General features: G+C 41.7%; 1 protein-coding gene across 5 annotated transcripts in view; it reads left to right on the top strand.

Annotated features, from left to right (window-relative positions):
* The window catches only part of LOC110122594 (TLE family member 1, transcriptional corepressor), a 93,016-nt gene that overhangs the window by 38,028 nt on the left and 37,074 nt on the right, over nucleotides 1-17,914 (top strand). For 3 of the 5 annotated variants that reach the window (XM_070480309.1, XM_020870102.2, XM_020870103.2), the window contains exons 7-8: nucleotides 9,904-10,108; nucleotides 10,855-10,871. In XM_070480309.1, the coding sequence (XP_070336410.1) occupies nucleotides 9,904-10,108; nucleotides 10,855-10,871 (222 nt within the window). The remainder of the gene's footprint in view (nucleotides 1-9,903; nucleotides 10,109-10,854; nucleotides 10,872-17,914) is intronic. The other 2 variants (XM_070480308.1, XM_020870104.2) reach the window with 1 other exon arrangement.

The following is a 17,914-nucleotide window of genomic DNA, read 5'->3' on the forward strand; positions in this document are numbered from 1 at the left end:
GCTGGATTTAGAAAAGGCAGAGGAACCAGAGATCAAATTGCCAACATCTGCTGGATCATCGAAAAAGCAAGAGAGTTCCAGAAAAACATCTGTTTCTGCTTTATTGACTGTGCTAATGCCTTTGACTATGTGTATCACAATAAACTGTGGAAAATTCAAAAAGAGATGGGAATACCAGACCATCTGACCTGCTTCTTGAGAAACCTGTATGCAGGTCAGGAGTCAACAGTTAGAACTCGAACAGTTAGAATGGAACAACAGACTGGTTTCAATAGGAAAAGGAGTACGTCAAGGCTGTATATTGTCACCCTGCTTATTTAACTTAAATGCAGAGTATATCATGAGAAATGCTGGGCTGGAGGAAGCACAAGCTGGAATTGCTGGGAGAAATATCAATAACTTCAGATATGCAGATGACACCACCCTTATGGCAGAAAGTGAAGAGGAACTACAGAGCCTCTTGATGAAAGTGAAAGAGGAGAGTGAAAAAGTTGGCTTAAAGCTCAATATTCAGAAAACTGAGATCATGGCATCTGGTCCCACCACTTCATGGCAGATAGATGGGGAGACAGTGGAAACAATGTCAGACTTTATTTTGGGGGGCTCCAAAATCATTGCAGGTGGTGATTGCAGCCATGAAATTAAAAGACACTTACTCCTTGGAAGAAAAGTTATGACCAACCTAGATAGCATATTAAAAAGCAGATCACCAGCCCAGGTTGGGTGCATGAGACAAGTGCTCGGGCCTGGTGCACTGGGAAGACCCAGAGGGATCGGGTGGAGAGGGAGGTGGGAGGGGGGACTGGGATGGGGAATACATGTAAATCCATGGCTAATTCATTTCAATGTATGACAAAAACTACTGTAATGATGTAAAGTAATTAGCCTCCAACTAATAAAAATAAATGGAAAAAAAAAAAAAAGCAAAGACATTACTTTATCAACAAAGGTCCCTCTAGTCAAGGCTTATGGTTTTTCCAATGGTCATGCATGGATGTGAGAGTTGGACTATAAAGAAAGCTGAGTGCCAAAGAATTGATGCTTTTGAACTGTGGTGTTGGAAAAGACTCTTGAGAGTCCCTTGGACTGCAAGGAGATCCAACCAGTCCATCCTAAAGGAGATCAGTCCTGGGTGTTCATTGGAAGGACTGATGCTGAAGCTGAAACTCCAGTACTTGGGCCACCTCATGCAAAGAGCTGACTCATTTGAAAAGACCCTGATGCTGGGAAAGATTGAAGGTGGGAGGAGAAGGGGACGACAGAGGATGAGATGGTTGGATGCATCATCAATGGACATGGGTTTGGGTAGACTTTGGCAGTTGGTGATGGACAGGGAGGCCTGGCACGCTGTGGTTCATGGGGTCGCAACGAGTCGGACACGACTGAGCGACTGAACTGAACCTTGGATAACATGGTGCCCGTGTTGGTACCCGTGTTACCTGGGCCTAGGCTAAGACTGGACTTGATTGGGACACTTTGGCACGACCATGCTTTGTGATCTCATACAGCCAGTTAACCTCCATGAGCGCCCATCTTCAGGTGGACAGTACCGTTTACCTTGTATGGTTTTTGTAGAGGGTAAGACTGACTGGTAGCCTTTTCCTGACATGTAGGTGAACTGACTTCCCTGAACTGCAGTTTTTCCTGCCTGCTTTCTCTCGGTACCTACAGCAGATCTCGGGGTCCAGTTGACCAAGCTTCTTCAAGGGGTGGTTACTCCAGGCAGTGGGTCGCCTCCTTTTTTGTCTTTTCTGGTGGTTATGTGGATGTTGGTGTTTGAGATTAGACCCAACCAGATGCTCTGCTTCTGCAATTAAATTGTGTGTGAGTGAGTTTTAATAAGGACACGGCAGTGCAGAAGCACTGCCATTTAACTTTTGGTGAACAAACTTAAAATTCAGAACCGAGGGGAGAAGTTCACTTTGGGGAACAGATGGAGAGAAGTTTGAGAAGCAAAAATGTGAGGATCAGGCACTTTTGGCTTCCTTACTCAGCATAAAGGGGGAAGGGATCAGTTCTTTTGTTGGCACTGCAAATTGGCAGGGATCCTTGAGATAGAATTAGAAGGAGGGCAGAATTAGAAGAGATGCCCAGATGACCAATTCCCCGACCACAAAATGCCAGATTTCTGATAGGTGCTTCCATGCTGATTGTTGGATATAAGAAAGTATATGAACATCAGGAACTCGGGGAAATTTGGAGTTAATATAAGCAGCCTTGTTTATCCTTTCTCATTTATTTGGATGTGATCTAACTTACTTTCCCCAAATATAACTTCTCTCAAGGTCTGTGAGGCTCTGGTCTGGGGCTCCGGTTTTGGCCAGGTGTGTGTATTCTTATTTCATAGGCAAATTTATAATTCTCTATACTTTAAAACAACTTAGTATGAAATAAGCCTAGAGTGGTTTGTGGTATCTGACTGTGTGTGTTTGTGTAGGTGATGGCTGTGAATACAAACTCCTGATGTGACTGTAGAAGGAGCCTTTCTGTCCTGAAGAGATTGAGTTGTAGACCTAAAGGACTCCCCATTGTTGCAAGAGATGATTGGTTTAAGGATTAGCAGAAATGTTGGATTATTTTTCTCCTTGGCTGTAGCTGTCAGCCATCTATAGGATTGTAGTGTGTGAAGTTTAAGAGGATGAGGTTAGCCTCTTATTCTTATGAGTATGCAGTTAATCCCCGGAAAGCCCATCAATAACCCAGCTGTAACTTTCTTTATAAAACAAATTCACTCTAGGAGAATAATGCATAGCCCGCTACCACAGGAAGTAAATAAAACAACAAACATGGGTCTTCCAGCTCTACCAGCTTCTATTTAGTGACTTACCTGCCACTTAAATTCCAGTAATTCAGCCCTTCTATTAATTTTCCAAAGGGATGAAGCAATACAGCTGAGAAGTCTTCTCTGCATCTGACTTTTTTTTTTTTTTTTACTGAGGGTACAGGTAGGTATCTCTAGCAAATGCAGGGCTTGGCTTCAGTGTCTCAGTTCTTCTGAATAGGCAGTGTGCTTTTAATTATTAGGAAGCTTGCTGAAGCATTGTTTACTTGTTCATGTCCCCATATACTTTCATATGATTTTTATTTGGATTTATTAGAATGCATTATATTTTCCCTCTTCTCAGAGGAAGAAGAAAAGTCTTCCGAATAGTAGAGCATCTCATTTTAATTATTAGATCTATGTGGTTTTTTTAAATTGATGGGTGATTTATGTACTGTATCATTCACCCCGCTTTTTTTTTTCAAAGAGTTTTTTAAAATGTGGACCATTTTTAAAATCTCTACTGAATTTTTCATGGTATTGATTCTATTTTATGTTTTTTTTTTGTTTCTGGCTGTGACACATATGAACTTTTAGCTCCTCAAGTAGGGTTTGAACCTGCACCCCCCTGCGTTGGAAGGCAAAGTCTTAACCACTGGATCGCCAGGGAAGTCCCTCACTCACCCTTTTAAAAGCACAGTGCTCAGTGTTTTTAATATATTTACAAACTTGTATAACTATTACTAATATGTAATTCATGAACATTTTCATCACTCCCAAAATAAACCCATATTCATTAGCAGTCAAGACCCCCTTCTCCATCCCTTCAACTCCCTGGCAACGCCTAATCTTGCTATCTTTTATGGATTTGTCTGTTCTGAATGTTTCCTATAAATGGAATCACATAATATATGGCCCTTGTGTCTGGCTTATTTCACTTGGCATAATGTTTTCAAGGTTTTTACATGTTGTAGAAGGTATGTATTTCAGTCTTTTCTGATGAACAATATTCTATTACATCAATATACTCCATTTGTTTATCTGTTCAGTCACTTGCTGGTCATTTAATTGTTTCTACATTTTGGCTATTATAAATAATGCTGCTGTAAACATTTATATCAAGATGAGATGGATGGCATCACTGACTCAATGGACATGAATCTGAGTAAATTCCGGGAGTTGATGATGGACAGGGAGGCCTGGCGTGCTGCAGTCCATGGGGTCACAAAGAGTCAGACACGACTGAGCGACTGAACTGAACCATTTGTATAAAAATTTTTCTGTGGACATGTTTTCTTTTATCTGGTGTTTATATCTAGGAATGGAGTCTCTGGGTCATACGGTAATTCCATCTAACTTTTTAAACAACCCAGTGGCTGTACCGTTTTACATTCCCCCCTAGCAGTGGGTGAGAATTCCAGTTTCTCTTGCTTCTTCAACACTTGTTATTGTCCATTGTTTGATCCTAGTCCTCCTAGTGGGTGTGACATGCCGTCTCATTTGTGGTTTTGATTTATATTTCTCTGATGGCTGGTGATGGTGAGCATCTTTTTATTGAAACCTTATGTGGTTTTAGAAGTGGATCTACTTAAGTAAAAATGGCTTTTAAAAACTCACTCTAGTTTTAGGTCTTTAAGTCATGATGGAAACAGGCACCCAGGGCAGATAGAATGAATAAGTCAGGGTGATGATGCAGAACAGGTTGGCCTGTGCAGATTAGCTGAGAAACAGAAAAGATGAGTTTAGATCCTTTTCAGAATCTTAGGCCTTCATCTGGGTGCCTGCCTACATGTAGATCATCAGTTTTGCTTCTGTGTCCTCCTGCATCAAAATGGGGCCTTTCAGTGGATTTATTTATTTACTTACTTTTTATTGTCTTCAAGTGGCTTGTGAATTCTTGGCCCCAGCAGGCAGTTCCTGCCTGTTCATCAGCCCTGCCCCTCTTCACACAGGGAGGCCATCCACATAATGGGGGGTTTTCAGATCACTCCCAGAGCAGTGTCCTTGATGTCTCTGCTGCCACACAGCCCTTCCCCACCTCGCCCACTTGTTTATCGTAGCATACCAGTTTTCTTTTTCTGCACTCTCCCGAGATAAGAACTGAGCATTTTAAAGAACAGAGTAATAGCAAAAAAAAAATCAAGGAAGAATGATTTGGAGAAAACTGTCAACAAATGCTCCTTTTCACTCCCCGCCCCCCACCGCCCTTTTAAAAGTGTTTAAATACCAAGTGCTATAAATGCCACTTACTGTCACACTTTTAGCATTGGAGATGCTATTTTGGAGCATGGTTTTAGTTCTGGTTGGGTTCAGTTTGTGGTCTGTGTGACATAGTTTTCCCAAAGGTTATAAAGTGGGTTAAATTTCAGAAATTCAAATTGATTCAGTGGTTGGTAATGAGGAACTTATTAACATCTAGTGGGGGTGAGTGGGGACATTGGTCTTCATTTTTATTCTGGTTTCCTTCTTACTTGTATAGGTAGCTATGTGGTGATAAATCCTGTGCTATACCTGTTTTAGAAACAAAAATGTAAAAACCACCTCACTATTATTAAAGCTCTGAATGTAAACAGCAAAGTCAATTTCATTATAGCAACATAATTGACCTGGGCTGCACTAGGTAAAATGTGAATTAAGATTCTAAATGCATGGCTGTTGTTTGACATGGATGAGGTTGTTTTATTCCTTGTGGGTTTTCAGTATCATTAACTCAGGGTTTGGTGTTTGTTTTCCTCATTTCTTTCCCAGCCTATTCAAACTGTTTGGGTAAGAATGAGTGCATTTATCTCCTCATGCCCCAAACTAAACCTTTCCCTAATCATCTCTGCGGCACCAGAACAGTCCGTAAAAGTTCCCAGTGTCGCTCTTTCCCCAAATTATTTTGTACAATGTGAAGTTGCTGTTTGTTTTGAATTGTTAACTGGAGTCAGCGTAAGCAGCTGCTCATTTTGGGGGGTTGTGACAAGGTACTTCATGGAGAAAGGACAGGGAAGAATTGAATACTGAGAAGTACTTTTGGGTTTTAAACAATTTGGCAAATCCTTTGGCATATAAGAACATGGATTCTAACATAATGGTACAGCATTCTAGCTTAGACCTAGACCAGAATTTCTCAGTTTCAGCATTACTGACATTTTAGGCTTGTGGATTCTCTGTGATGAGGGCTGTTCTGTGCTTTGCACGGTGTTGAGCAGCATCCCTGGCCTCTACCTATTGGACGCCAGTAGCACTTCTCCTCCTCTCTCCCTCCCAGCTGTGACAACCATAAATATCTCTAGATGTTGCCAAATGTCCCTGGGGTGGGGGGGAAAGGGTGTCAAAATTGCTTTGTTTGAGAACCACCTGTCTAGATCGATACATATTGCCTCAAACCACCACTGTTCATCAAAAATGCCTTTTCTGATAGCTTTGTAAACTGTTTTGCTTGTGTGTTCTGTGGTTATAAATCTATAGCCAATAAGGTTAAAAAAAAAAAGTTTACTAATTAGTGCAAGCTGATGAATGGGTAGAAGGTTGAGTTTTCCCAGCCTTGCCGTCATGTTGAGAAACATTTTAGTTTCCCCGATGACTTGGGCAGGTTTGGGTCTATGGAGGACTGATGCGTGTAAATTCCCTTAATTGGCAGAGCCGTTGGGTTTTTTGAGGTGTTGTTGGCTGTATAGCAGTGTCTTTTGTTCTAACATGTATTTTTGAGTAGCATTCATGTTTTTTCCTTTTAGTGAAGGTGATGGGTATTAGGTTGTCTCAGGTAAACTGCGGGGAGGAAAAACATAAACAAGCATGTTCTTTCAAGAACACATGGGACAGGTCAGCTGCTCTTTTGGAGTCAGCTGTTTTAATCTCCTGGATGTGAGCCCTCTGTTCATTTCAATGAATGTTTTATCTTACAGACAACACTTCTTATGTACTAAGCATCTTCTGAGAGAAGCCGGAACTATCTCTGTTTCAGCTTGATTCTTCCTTGTCAGCTTCCTTGGAAGAGAGCTAGAGTGAAAGATGTTTTCATTTCTCATGTGTAGGGTGTTGGGAAGTGGAGACTGGAGAGATGGCACTTGTGAGTTGTAAATCTCAGAACAAATTCCCATCTGTCGCTGCTGCCGCGGCTGCATTGTGGAGATCGTTCTATTTCCCAGTAAACATCCGACAGTGAAGTGGATTGTCTCTTGGTGCGCAGTGTCGCGTGCCCTCAGGAGTCTCTCCTTACCTGGGAAGGGAGAAACGTGAAGTTGTCAGTGGAGAAAGAGCTTGCCTGCTTCCTTCCACCGCTTGGTAACCCTGGGTCTGTCCCTGACTCCTTGTGAACATGCCTGGGCTGCTGGGGTCACAGGAGAGATGCTGTTGAAGGGAATGAAAGGTTTTCAGTCATCATTCTGGCTGAAAACCCAGGGCAAGCCACTCTTTCATCTGTGAAAAGAGATGGGAGCCGTGCTTCCCGCCCTCCCTCCGTCTGGTGTGTTCTAAGCTGAGGCCAGATAAGGAAGCTGGAATCATGATCTAGGTGCTCTGCGTGGCAGGATAAAGAAGTAGCATCTGAGGCAGCAGGCTCATGTTTTCTGGGTCTGCAGCATCTTCAGTAACTGTGATTCATCCTCTTGCTCTCAACTTAAGTATTCCTTTCATTTTGTGAGAGAATTATGCTTTTTTTAAAAAAGGTGGAAGAAAGCACTTTCAAGATGGCCATGCTAAGGCTGGAAGAACCTCATTGTCTCTAATAATAGACTGTCTTCATGGGGCCTGATAATCTAGAGCAGGGTAGAGGTGGGGTTGCCTGTGGCCAGTGTAAGCTGCTGGATAGCTAGCTCTGCTGAGAGCCATTTGCCTAAGTGTTGGGCTTAACCTTTCAGGTCTGCCTCACAGCTGAAGCACGGCCTCTTTATTTTGTAAGCCCAGTCTTCTTTTTAGTAATGGAGAATGCTTTCCAGTTCATCTTTCTGAAAACCAAGTTGGCTTGCGCAGAAAATTCCCTTGTCTAGCGTCTTCAAATGTCACCTGAGACTGCCTTTACTCTGACATAAAATCCCACATCTGGAGTCATTTTTTGGTGACTCCATTTGGGGGGGAACTTTAAGGGGGGTAACTGGGAGGTGTGGGGTGCAGGCAGGAGTGATGGGGCTGTATCCCCCACCCTGTAGTTAAAGTCCTTCCCCTCCGCTTAGCCTCGCTCATCTTCTTTAATCAGCGCTGCTCTTAATTACCCCACTGCGCCCACTTCTGTATGCATCACTGCCTTCCCCCTGCAGCAGCCGGACATAGCTCTCAGTCTCCAAGTAATGATAGTAATCGCTTGTAGGGCAGACCTGTTCCTCATCCTTCTCTGAGCACATTTCTTATGGCAGGTGTCTAGTTCCTAATTAAGTGCTAATGAGCATGCCTAGTGGACCGTGATGCCTCTGCCAGCTTCTTCAGTTTTATGTCCTGCTATTGCTGAGCTCTTAAAAGGTGACAGAGCAGGAATTAGTGTCTTTGGGATGACAGGAAGGTGATTTTATGCATAAAGAAATTGTTATTATGATCTCGAATGGTGAATGAGTAGTTTATAAATACTTTCCAGAAATACTATTAATGTTGCTCTCTCTGACCTCTCTCCGTTTGCCAGTTTCCTTCTCATTAGAACTGTGCTCACTTTGGAAGGAATGGAAGTTTAAAGGAGTTGGCTTCTAAAGATTTTTAAAAAGATACTAGTGGGGTTGAAAATTCACTGTAAGATAACTGTAGACACTGATTTCTGCCTTTTAGCTGCTGCTTGCTCTTGAGGGCTGGAAACCTGTTTAGTATTCAATCAAATATCAGTAGTTGGGGTGGAAATTACTGAAGATCTGGCATAAAGATCTAATATATTCAGTACACGCAAGGGGGTAATAAATAAAACGAGTAATTGAGTCCCAGGGAAGTGAGCACAAATCAGAATCTTCAGAATTTCCTAACATTACACCTTAGAAATTGAGCTTTAATCGTTTTTACTATCTCATCAAAAATGAGTTTTATGTTGGACAGCTGAAATGCAGCCAGATTTATGGTGGAGGGGCCATTTCTGGGGTACTCTTTCATTTCCTCTAGTGTGTCTTAAATATAATATATGAGAGCAATGGTGCTTTTTAATATGAACCGATTTATAACTTCTGGAATGGGTTAAGCGATAGAGGCGCAGGCATTAAGGAATGGGGACTTGGTCATCAGAGTGTTTTCCTCTGCAAGCTTCTTAGCCTCACTGGGTCCCGGTGTTTTCCTCTGTGACGTACAGAGGGGCTGGGTTTGGGGCCTGAAGCTCAGGAGAAAGGAAGGGATAATCAGAGTTCTGCCTCTGTGGTCTCTTTGGGTTGTCACATGCATGTCCCCCTGAGGCCGCCCTCTGTGTGTGGTACCATGACGGCCGTTCCTGTGTCCACTTCACTCCCCTCCCGCCTGCTGGGAGAAACTCGGGGCCTTGAGCCTGGTCATCTGTGAAATGGGAGTATCAGTACTTCCTCATTTCTCTGAGGGTTTGATGAAGTAAGGGCACGCAAGTGCATAAGAGATGCTAGTTCTTCCTTCTTTCTGGGTTTGTTAACTAAAGTTAATATTTGGTTTTGTCTCATCCTACCATTGTGTCAAGTTAACACAAGAATGCTGGGGTAGAATGGAATCGCCTAGTAACCTGTGACTAGTTGAGAATATAGATACTGTATGGTAGGATGTATGTCTGTGCCTTCCCTATTTTAACCTTTCTGAAATCAGAATGAGCCCCAAATCTGTGGCATCTTAGATTCAGTGACGGCACTGGATTTCAACCCTGGAGCTGCCCAGAGATGGGACTAATTAATATGTGAGGGCTCACTTACCTATCCAAGCTTGCATAGTTACATACTCAGGGTGTGAGTTAGGCCAGGAAGTGACAGTGTGAGTCTGAGGATTATGTTTTGGGAAGATTATATGATACAAGGTAACTAAGCAAATGAAGGCCTTTGATGGACTGAAGGTACTAACCGCATTTTTTTTCTCCCTTTCCTCCCTCTCTCTGTCTGTCTCTGCTGTGTGTGTGTGTGTGACCTGATCTGTCTCCTCCATCCTCTCATGTCATGTCTGGTTTCTACCCGGATGCCGCCGCCGCCACCACCTTCTCTTTCTCTCTCCCTCCTCTTCCTCTCAACCACCACCTCCAACAGCAGCAGCAGTTGCAAGCCCAGCATCTTTCTCACGGCCACGGACCCCCCGTGCCCCTCACCCCTCACCCCTCGGGACTCCAGCCTCCCGGCATCCCGCCCCTCGGCGGCAGCGCCGGCCTCCTGGCGCTGTCCAGTGCCCTGAGTGGCCAGTCTCACTTGGCCATGAAAGATGACAAGAAGCACCACGATGCAGAGCACCACAGAGGTGAGAGGCCGGGCAAGCCAGATTAGGACCTTGTCCTAGCGCTCTTACAGTGCTGCAGTTTGTGCACCGCTAAAGAAAGCCCCATCCCATACAGAGCGCAAACAATGAGCTAAGAGGAACTGTCTGTCGCAAAGCTTGGCCACTGAAACACAGTTCACCCTGGAGGTTTTCAGGCTTTAACGTGGGCATCTGTAGATTTCTCCATCTCTTTAGATGGCAGGCATCTTGACATCTTGGCAACTGCCTCGTTAATGCCAGTGGCCTGTACCATATTATGGAAAACTGTTAACTGCTTAATTGGGTAATTTTCAAAGAAAGTAATGTTGTTAAATGGGGCGAAATAAGAAGTTAAATTTGAAAGTGAATGTGTTCAAATGAAAGGTTTGATAATTGCATCTGTTACTACTTAGCTTCATAGGCTTTAATTCTAGTATGCATTAAATATTGGGCAAAATTGCACTTGACTAATTTTTTGGAAAAAAAAAAGAGTAATTTATTCTGTCAAGAAATTTTTAAAAAAATAGGCTTTTGTGTATGGTTAAACTGTAAATCTTATGTTTACAAAATACTGTAATTTTCAGGAAATCACTGTATTAGGAATGTGCAATGACTTATATAAATAAAAGCCATTTTTAAAACTGTTTGGGGCTTGTGTTCTAATTATTCCCCCCTTTTTTTTTATTTCTGTCCTTGCCTCTGTGTCTGAACGGGCATGTCTGTGCGTTTCTTGGTAACCTCGGGAGCAGACAGAGAACCAGGCACGGTAAGTACCCCGACTCGATGCGCCTGCTGCTCATAGAAGCACGTTCCTCCCCCCACCCCACGGGGCGCCCAGCGCCTTTCTGTCCGCAGAGGCACAGACACGTGTGTCCTGCCCTATCTCTCAGCAACTTGTTGTTTTCCTTTTTTTAAAAAGTGTGTCTGTTCTCTCCCCCACTCCCCCAACTTCTGTATGAAACTTTTATCGGATGAGAGGGAGACAAAGCTGCTTGCTAAGATTACTCACTTGAAAATACACTTTGATCCTTACGTGCCCCATTTTAAAATACGTTTATCATTGCACTTCGAGTCCAGGTTTACTTCTAATGTAAGAGAGTATTCATTTTTTTCTTAAGTCAGTTCTACAGGCAAGAGGTCATAATCCATATGTGAAATTGGTTAGTGTTATTTCTACCTAAACCATCATTATCCTCGCGAATGCATCTTAGTTGCTCGGTTTCTATCTAGTTTTCTTTTCATAATCGTCCTTGGAGTGTGAACTTGAACTTTATTTTAGTCCAGAGAACTGAGTCTTTTGGGTCATCTCTCAAAACCAAGAAGATTGAGTTCACCGACCTCTGTGCTTGTTGTGTTCATTTTTTCACCAGCCTAAATCTCAGTGTATATACTGAGTTTCCTGCATAATTATTATAGAAAACTCATGGTAATGGTTGTATAAAATGGAGAAACCCACTTTGTGTAATGTTTGATCTGTTCACGTATCTGCCAGTTACTTCTGGGGCTGCCTGTCTCTAGAACTCACCTCTCATGTTGTGGAGCAAAGAGTGAGAACCTGGCCCCTCTTCAGCTAAGATAACCTATTGTTTTTGCCCCTTCCCTCCTTCCTTTTTTCTTTCTGAACATGGCAGAATTTGGACGATCTTCAGTCTAAATATGGTTTAAAAATGGGATACCGAACTTTTAAATCACTCTGATACTTTCTTATGAGTTTGCGGGGAAGATACGTAATTTTTTTCAGTTTGAAAAGTTTAGCTTCCCCCCTCCCTCCACCTTCTGTGTAGAATAGTAACAGGTTTTAAAATTTTCTTTGGGATTGAGCTTGGTATACTTTTATGTGTCAGAGTATATGAGGGGAGTAGATAATGGTGAAAGGATGAGGTAGTGGTTTTGAAATTCTTGTTCTGTAAGTTTTCTTTGGAAACTGTTAGGAAGAAAAAAGAAGGGAGAAAAAATTAGAGCTAGAGAATAAAATCACCTACTCCCAAAGTACAGATCTAAGTAAACTGATTTATGGAGGAACTAACTTGATTTATGGGAAAGTTATACCCTTAAAGAAGTACAAAATAGTTCTTCAATTTCAGGCAGCTGTGGATTGGTTTTCAGTCCAGTTAGTTTAGTTATTAGTAAGTCTGTATTGAGTTAGCAGTCAGTGAACTTTCAAGTCCAAATGTGGTAGATACATTGCATAAACCAATCTATAAAATAATATAAAATACATGGTTACTTAATGTGTTATTTGCATGTCTCCTTTTTTACACCAAACTCTTGTCAAGTCTAATTATAATTTCAACATTTTCAGAAGTATATATACTGAGTTTCCTGCATAATTATTATAGAAAACTCATGGTAATGATTGTATAAAATGGAAAAACTAGACTAATTTGTAACCAAAACATTTAATTCAGTCTGTAGAGAGAAATTAAATTGTTCACTGTCCATATAAGTGGGATTTTGCTGCAGTTATGTAAAATTAACTAACTCTCTTCAAACTTTATGTAAAATTAAATATGAGACTCAGTGGGTAATGAGATGATGTGTACTATTAACACTTAAAATATTATAGTACTTAACTATTTAATAAAGTGGTTGAATTATGAAGTTGAATTTTACTTGGCAGATAAAGTCATTTGATTATACAGGTGTTTTGTTTAATTTTTTCACACAATGAGGGCTTAAGAGCGGTGGCTATCTAGGGCAATGATTTTCACACCTTGTGGTCTCAGAACCTTCATATCCTTAAGGTAATTAATTTATGACCCCAGAGAACTTTTGTTTATGTATGTCATATATTTTGAAAAGTCTCTGGGTTAGAAATAAAACAGATTTTTAAATTACTTAAACAGATAAAGAGTTACTTAATTGTGTTAAATAACATTTTTAGTGAAAAATAACTAATTTCCAAAATAAAAAATCAGAGTGGGAAGAGTGGCTTTGTTTTTTGCACGTTTGCAAATGTCTTTAACGCCCGGCTTAAAAGAGGGGAGCTGAATTCTTGTCAATTTTTTGCATTCTGTTTGTTGCCATATATTGTTTTGGTTTAAGTATTAAAATCTGCCCACAAAGAGACACCCTTGAGGCTTGGACCAAACTCTTGAGCACCTCTGCCATAAATAAGACCAAGGAGTTCTGAGAAATTGTAGGCTGGCATATAGTTTTATTTTCTTCCTGCTCTTCTATGTTGAAGAGACATTTTTTATATCCAGTGCAAAAATCAAGGACTTACAATAGATCCAGAGGGAACTGTTGAATGTGTATGTATTGTTATCTCTTGAGTCTAAACTATGTCGTTCGCTAGTAGAAGGTTTTATGGTGGGAAAACAAATGAACTATAATGTAACCTGTTTTATGTAAAATCCAGGAAAGAAAAGAGCTAAGAGCAGAGTGCACACCATTTTTAAGTTTCTCATTTCTGAAAGGGATGAGTGGTAAAGCTAGTAACTCAAGAGAGTTGTGATTTGCTGTTTGGCTATTGATTTTAAATTAAGATTTGACTGCTGTTTTTCTAATTCACAAACCTTTTTTTATTTTAACGTAAGCCTATTTATCAGTGCTACTACTGAGCAAAGAAATGACCTGACGAAAGCCTTTATTTCTTCAAGAGTAATAAAATTTAGATAATTCAAGTTAATTTAAAGATGAATTGCACCAAGTTCATTTTGGCTGAAGAGAATCTCCTTTAAATTAAGTCTGCCTTGAAAGACCTGGAGTTAGAGAATTGACACAGAGCTGTATGGCTTTTAAGAAAATGTGATAGAATGTTTATTTAAGTACTCGTTCATTTAACAAATACTTATCGACCATTTACTATGTGCCAGGCACTGGCTCAAGCACTGCGTATACGTGCTGCCATTTTACAGTGATGGCTTGTGATGTCAGAGTCAGATTATGTGTTGAATGAAAAGCACTGAAATACCTCACTCATGTGATCATTATTTGGAACATCTAGAAGGAGGAGGAGACTTGAGCGGGCTGTCTGGGAGAGACTCTAGAATGGGACTGTCTGTAAACTTAGGCAGGTTCCTGAGTGGACTTCAGAAGGCCCTTGAACACCGCTAAGATTGTATGTACAGTACTGTGGGTGAGTGCTCTTACGTAATGCTGGGAAAAGATCGTAACTCATTAAATTCTCCACGGAAGTTCCTGGCTCAGAAACGTCTCAAGCACTTTTCACCTGCTTTAGTTCAGAGTAGTGCATCACTATCACTTTCTTCGTAGGTGGTACTAGTGGTAAAGAACCCACTTGCAGGAGACGTAAGAGATCCAGTTCAGTCCCTGGGTCCAGAAGATCCCCTGGAGGAGGGCACGGCATCCCACTCCAGTATCCTTGCCTGAAGAATCCCATGGACAGAGGAACCTGGCAGGCTACATCCATGGGGTCACAAAGAGTTGGACCTGACAGAAGTGACTTAGCACACATCATTTTCTCAGACACAAAGCCCAAGGAGGCTGGGTGTTTTTTGATTCACAGAGATCATCTTTCTGAGGGACCCCATTACCACTCCCGTAACTGATTTCTACAGTCACCATGTTCACATTTAGGACTTTTAAATAAGTGATTATGACAACCATCACTTGATGTTAGGGTGGTATCTTTATTTTTTTCTTCTCTAGCTGTTGTACTTGACTAGTTAATTGGCAGAGGTAGGACCAGATCCTAACTCTGGACCACCTGTCCCTTCCCTTTTTCTGAAATGACACTGTGCAGAATAGAGGGCAAGGAGGGAATAAGCTATGAGGCTTGCTCTGGGAAGTACTTCACTCTTGGCCTGTTTCTGAAATTTTAGTTTTTTGAAAGTCACCTTGTCTCCTCATGCTTTTTATGACCATGGCAGTGTGTTGGGGGTGGGAAGGAGCAGTGATAGAAAGAAGGTAGGTTTTGGACTAAGGCAGACCCAGTGGAATTCTGGCTGCGCAGGCGGTATTTCTCCTGCTTTTGGACCTTCTTGTCTCATCTGTGAAATGGCGATGGTGGCTATCTGCAGGGTGCGGGTTTAGGACCCACAAATGGGAAGTCATCAGCCATACCTTTGCAGGCCTTTAGGAAGGTCCTCCCTGCATCTACCTGCAGGGGAGCCAGACAACAGGAAACGTGTCGTTGGTCACCCTCAACATAGTTACTTGTGGTTTCCTTTCCTTTTCACACAATGTGTGAGGCTTCTGTGGCAATGGGGGCCCGCTTGACTGAGTGGCTGGTCCTGATGTTGTTCTATGTGTCAGCATCACAAAACACACCCCAGTCTCTTAGGAACTTGATCAGTCGAATGATGCTGGAATTCATCAAAGGTAAATGGGGGCTCAGAGGAGGTGTTTTCACCTAAACATTGATGACTTTATCTTGGCCTCTGTCAAGGAATTGTGTGGAGATAAAGGATAAAACTAAGATGAATTACCTGAAATCTATATTTAAGGCACAGTAGGAAACACTTAAATTTTCTGAAGCAGTTTCCTCAGTAGATTTTTCCTTTGGTAGCACTTAAAACTCTGTACTTAAAAAAAAATAGATCCTGTGGGAAAACCAGCATCACTGCCGTGAGAAGGTTGAACCCCCAAGGGAAGGAGGACCCTGGAAGTTTCTTGCTTGTTGGGAATGGTGTGTTCCTGTGCCAGGTGAGGTGTCTGCTCATCATTTTCAACATCCCCTCCTTAACATAGTACAGCAAACTGTCTGCATCTTTCCGATGAGGAGAGATGAGTGTAAGTGCCGTTGGATATCAGATACCACAGTCCAGTCCTGACCCATTGCTTTCTAGTTTCAGGACTTTTTTTTTTTTTTTTTGCAGTAGAAGCTTCTCACCAGGGGCTGGCAAATGAAGAGGGGCAGTAGCACCTAAGAGCGCTTTGCAAACATGCTTCTAGAAAAGGTTTGAAATACAGCTTGACTTTTGTTGTGACCAAGGTCCTAATTAGGGGAATAAAGGTGTTATGAGGTCATTTAAAGATTATTCTTAAGTCGTTATGTTTCTTTTCAGCTCCATAGTTTTTATTGAAAACGTTTTGTTTTACCTGGAGAAGGAGGGTGGAAAAGCAAACTGTGGACATAGAGAGTGACGCTGAAGGCATTTCATGGTTTAGCACTTCTTCCAGCTCAGATGTCACTGGGTGTGTGTCTGTAGCTCTTTTATCTTGGGCATCCTCTCGAGTCACCCATCTGCATCCGACAGTGCTGAGTTCCTAAATGGAGGTGCAGGAACATGTTGGTTTTTTTTTTTTTTTTAATTTTTTTATTGTTTTGTTCTCCCCATATTTTGCCTTCAAACCATGTGAAAAATAGATGTTTACCCTTCAGACCTGCTTCACAGCCAATCTTCCGAGACATGTTTTCCACGTTTCCACACATCTCCATTTGCTTCCACTTTTTGCCATTGACAGGTGGGGATTCTGTTAGTTTTATAGGTTAAAAGTGCATTTGTCACACAGAATGCGTGGATGACCAACTGGACTGCAGTGCAGAGTGCTGCGTGGAGTGATGGCTTAATTGGTACCAGGTGTGGGTGAGGCGGCACACAGATGTGATGGGGTGTGTCGTCACCTAATTGTTTTAATGTTCACCGGGAAGTTAATTGTCAGCGTAGAGTGTGCTAGCAAATTAGGTTCCCACTGCCTTAGTGTAACTGAGGATAAATGAGGTGTCATGAGTTCCCAATCTGTACCTCTGACACAAACACTTTTCCTGTGAGGAGGAGACTGTTCCCAAGGGGAATCAGCATGGCAGCTAAAGAAATCCATTTGAATAATGTGCATTATTTTCACATTAGGGAAACCTGTCTAGCTTTTGCTGTCTCCATGAGCGGGTTTTCCTTTCACATTTGCTGCTGGTGGCTTCAAGCTTTAGATTTGGTGGGCAAAAGAATTGCTTTGAGGTCTCAGAGTAGATGAAGGAGACGTGAATGCTCTTATAAAGTGTTCTGGCAACATTAACAGTGTAAACCAGCTCTCTTTCATATATCTGGAGTTTACCTTCCAAAATACCTCAGTATACATGAACAGCCATTCTTGTTAAATTGCCCAAGAAAAGTAAAATTCTTGGAAAAAGACTATAAAGGCTGTTTATTATTCATATTAAAGCAGCTAAGTCTATGTTGGTCTTGAGTAGGTGGGTGTTCAGAGCATGAAATAGAAACATTATTTTCTAGAATGGTCAGAATAAAGGTAATGCAAAGTCCAAATCTTGACATTTTCTTCTGATTCAACTGAATGCTCTTTGAAATTCAAAAGATTCTTCTATTGTAAGTTTTTATAGGAAGCTATGGTTTGTTACTTACATGTCTGGATTTTATTTTTACTTTAAGAGACTACGTTGTCCACTTCTACCCACTAGTTCAAATACCACCAACTCTCTAGTTAACTTGGGCCCACTCATCTTGAGCAGGGAATGATTCTGGTGTGTTTTTATGCAACATGTTTCACCTATTTGGGAAATTGTGCCCTGAATCTGACCACAGTTATAACATTTGAAGGCTTCCTATGCTTTCTGGGTAGCTTTTTTGCTCACTCTTGTTTCTGTTCTTAACCATCACATCACTGTTAGTGCAAGAAGTGACTCGGGAAGTACAGGGTAACCATAGTGAACAATTCACCTGTTAATCAGTTCACATGCCTAGTGAGGTTTTAGGTTCTCAGATATTCCAGATTTTGGAAGGGATGGGTCCCTTCTTGTGGTTCATACCTTTTCTCTGTTCTTAGACCTCATCTAATCATTTCATGAATAGTCTGTTTATATAGATGGAGAGAAAAGTGTGCCAGTTGGGACAACGGGTCTTTTAGACACTCTGTCTCTGGGCTGAACATTCCAGGGGGACCTTGTTT

The sequence above is a fragment of the Odocoileus virginianus genome, chromosome 18 (assembly GCF_023699985.2).
Source record: "Odocoileus virginianus isolate 20LAN1187 ecotype Illinois chromosome 18, Ovbor_1.2, whole genome shotgun sequence".
Taxonomy (NCBI): domain Eukaryota; kingdom Metazoa; phylum Chordata; class Mammalia; order Artiodactyla; family Cervidae; genus Odocoileus; species Odocoileus virginianus.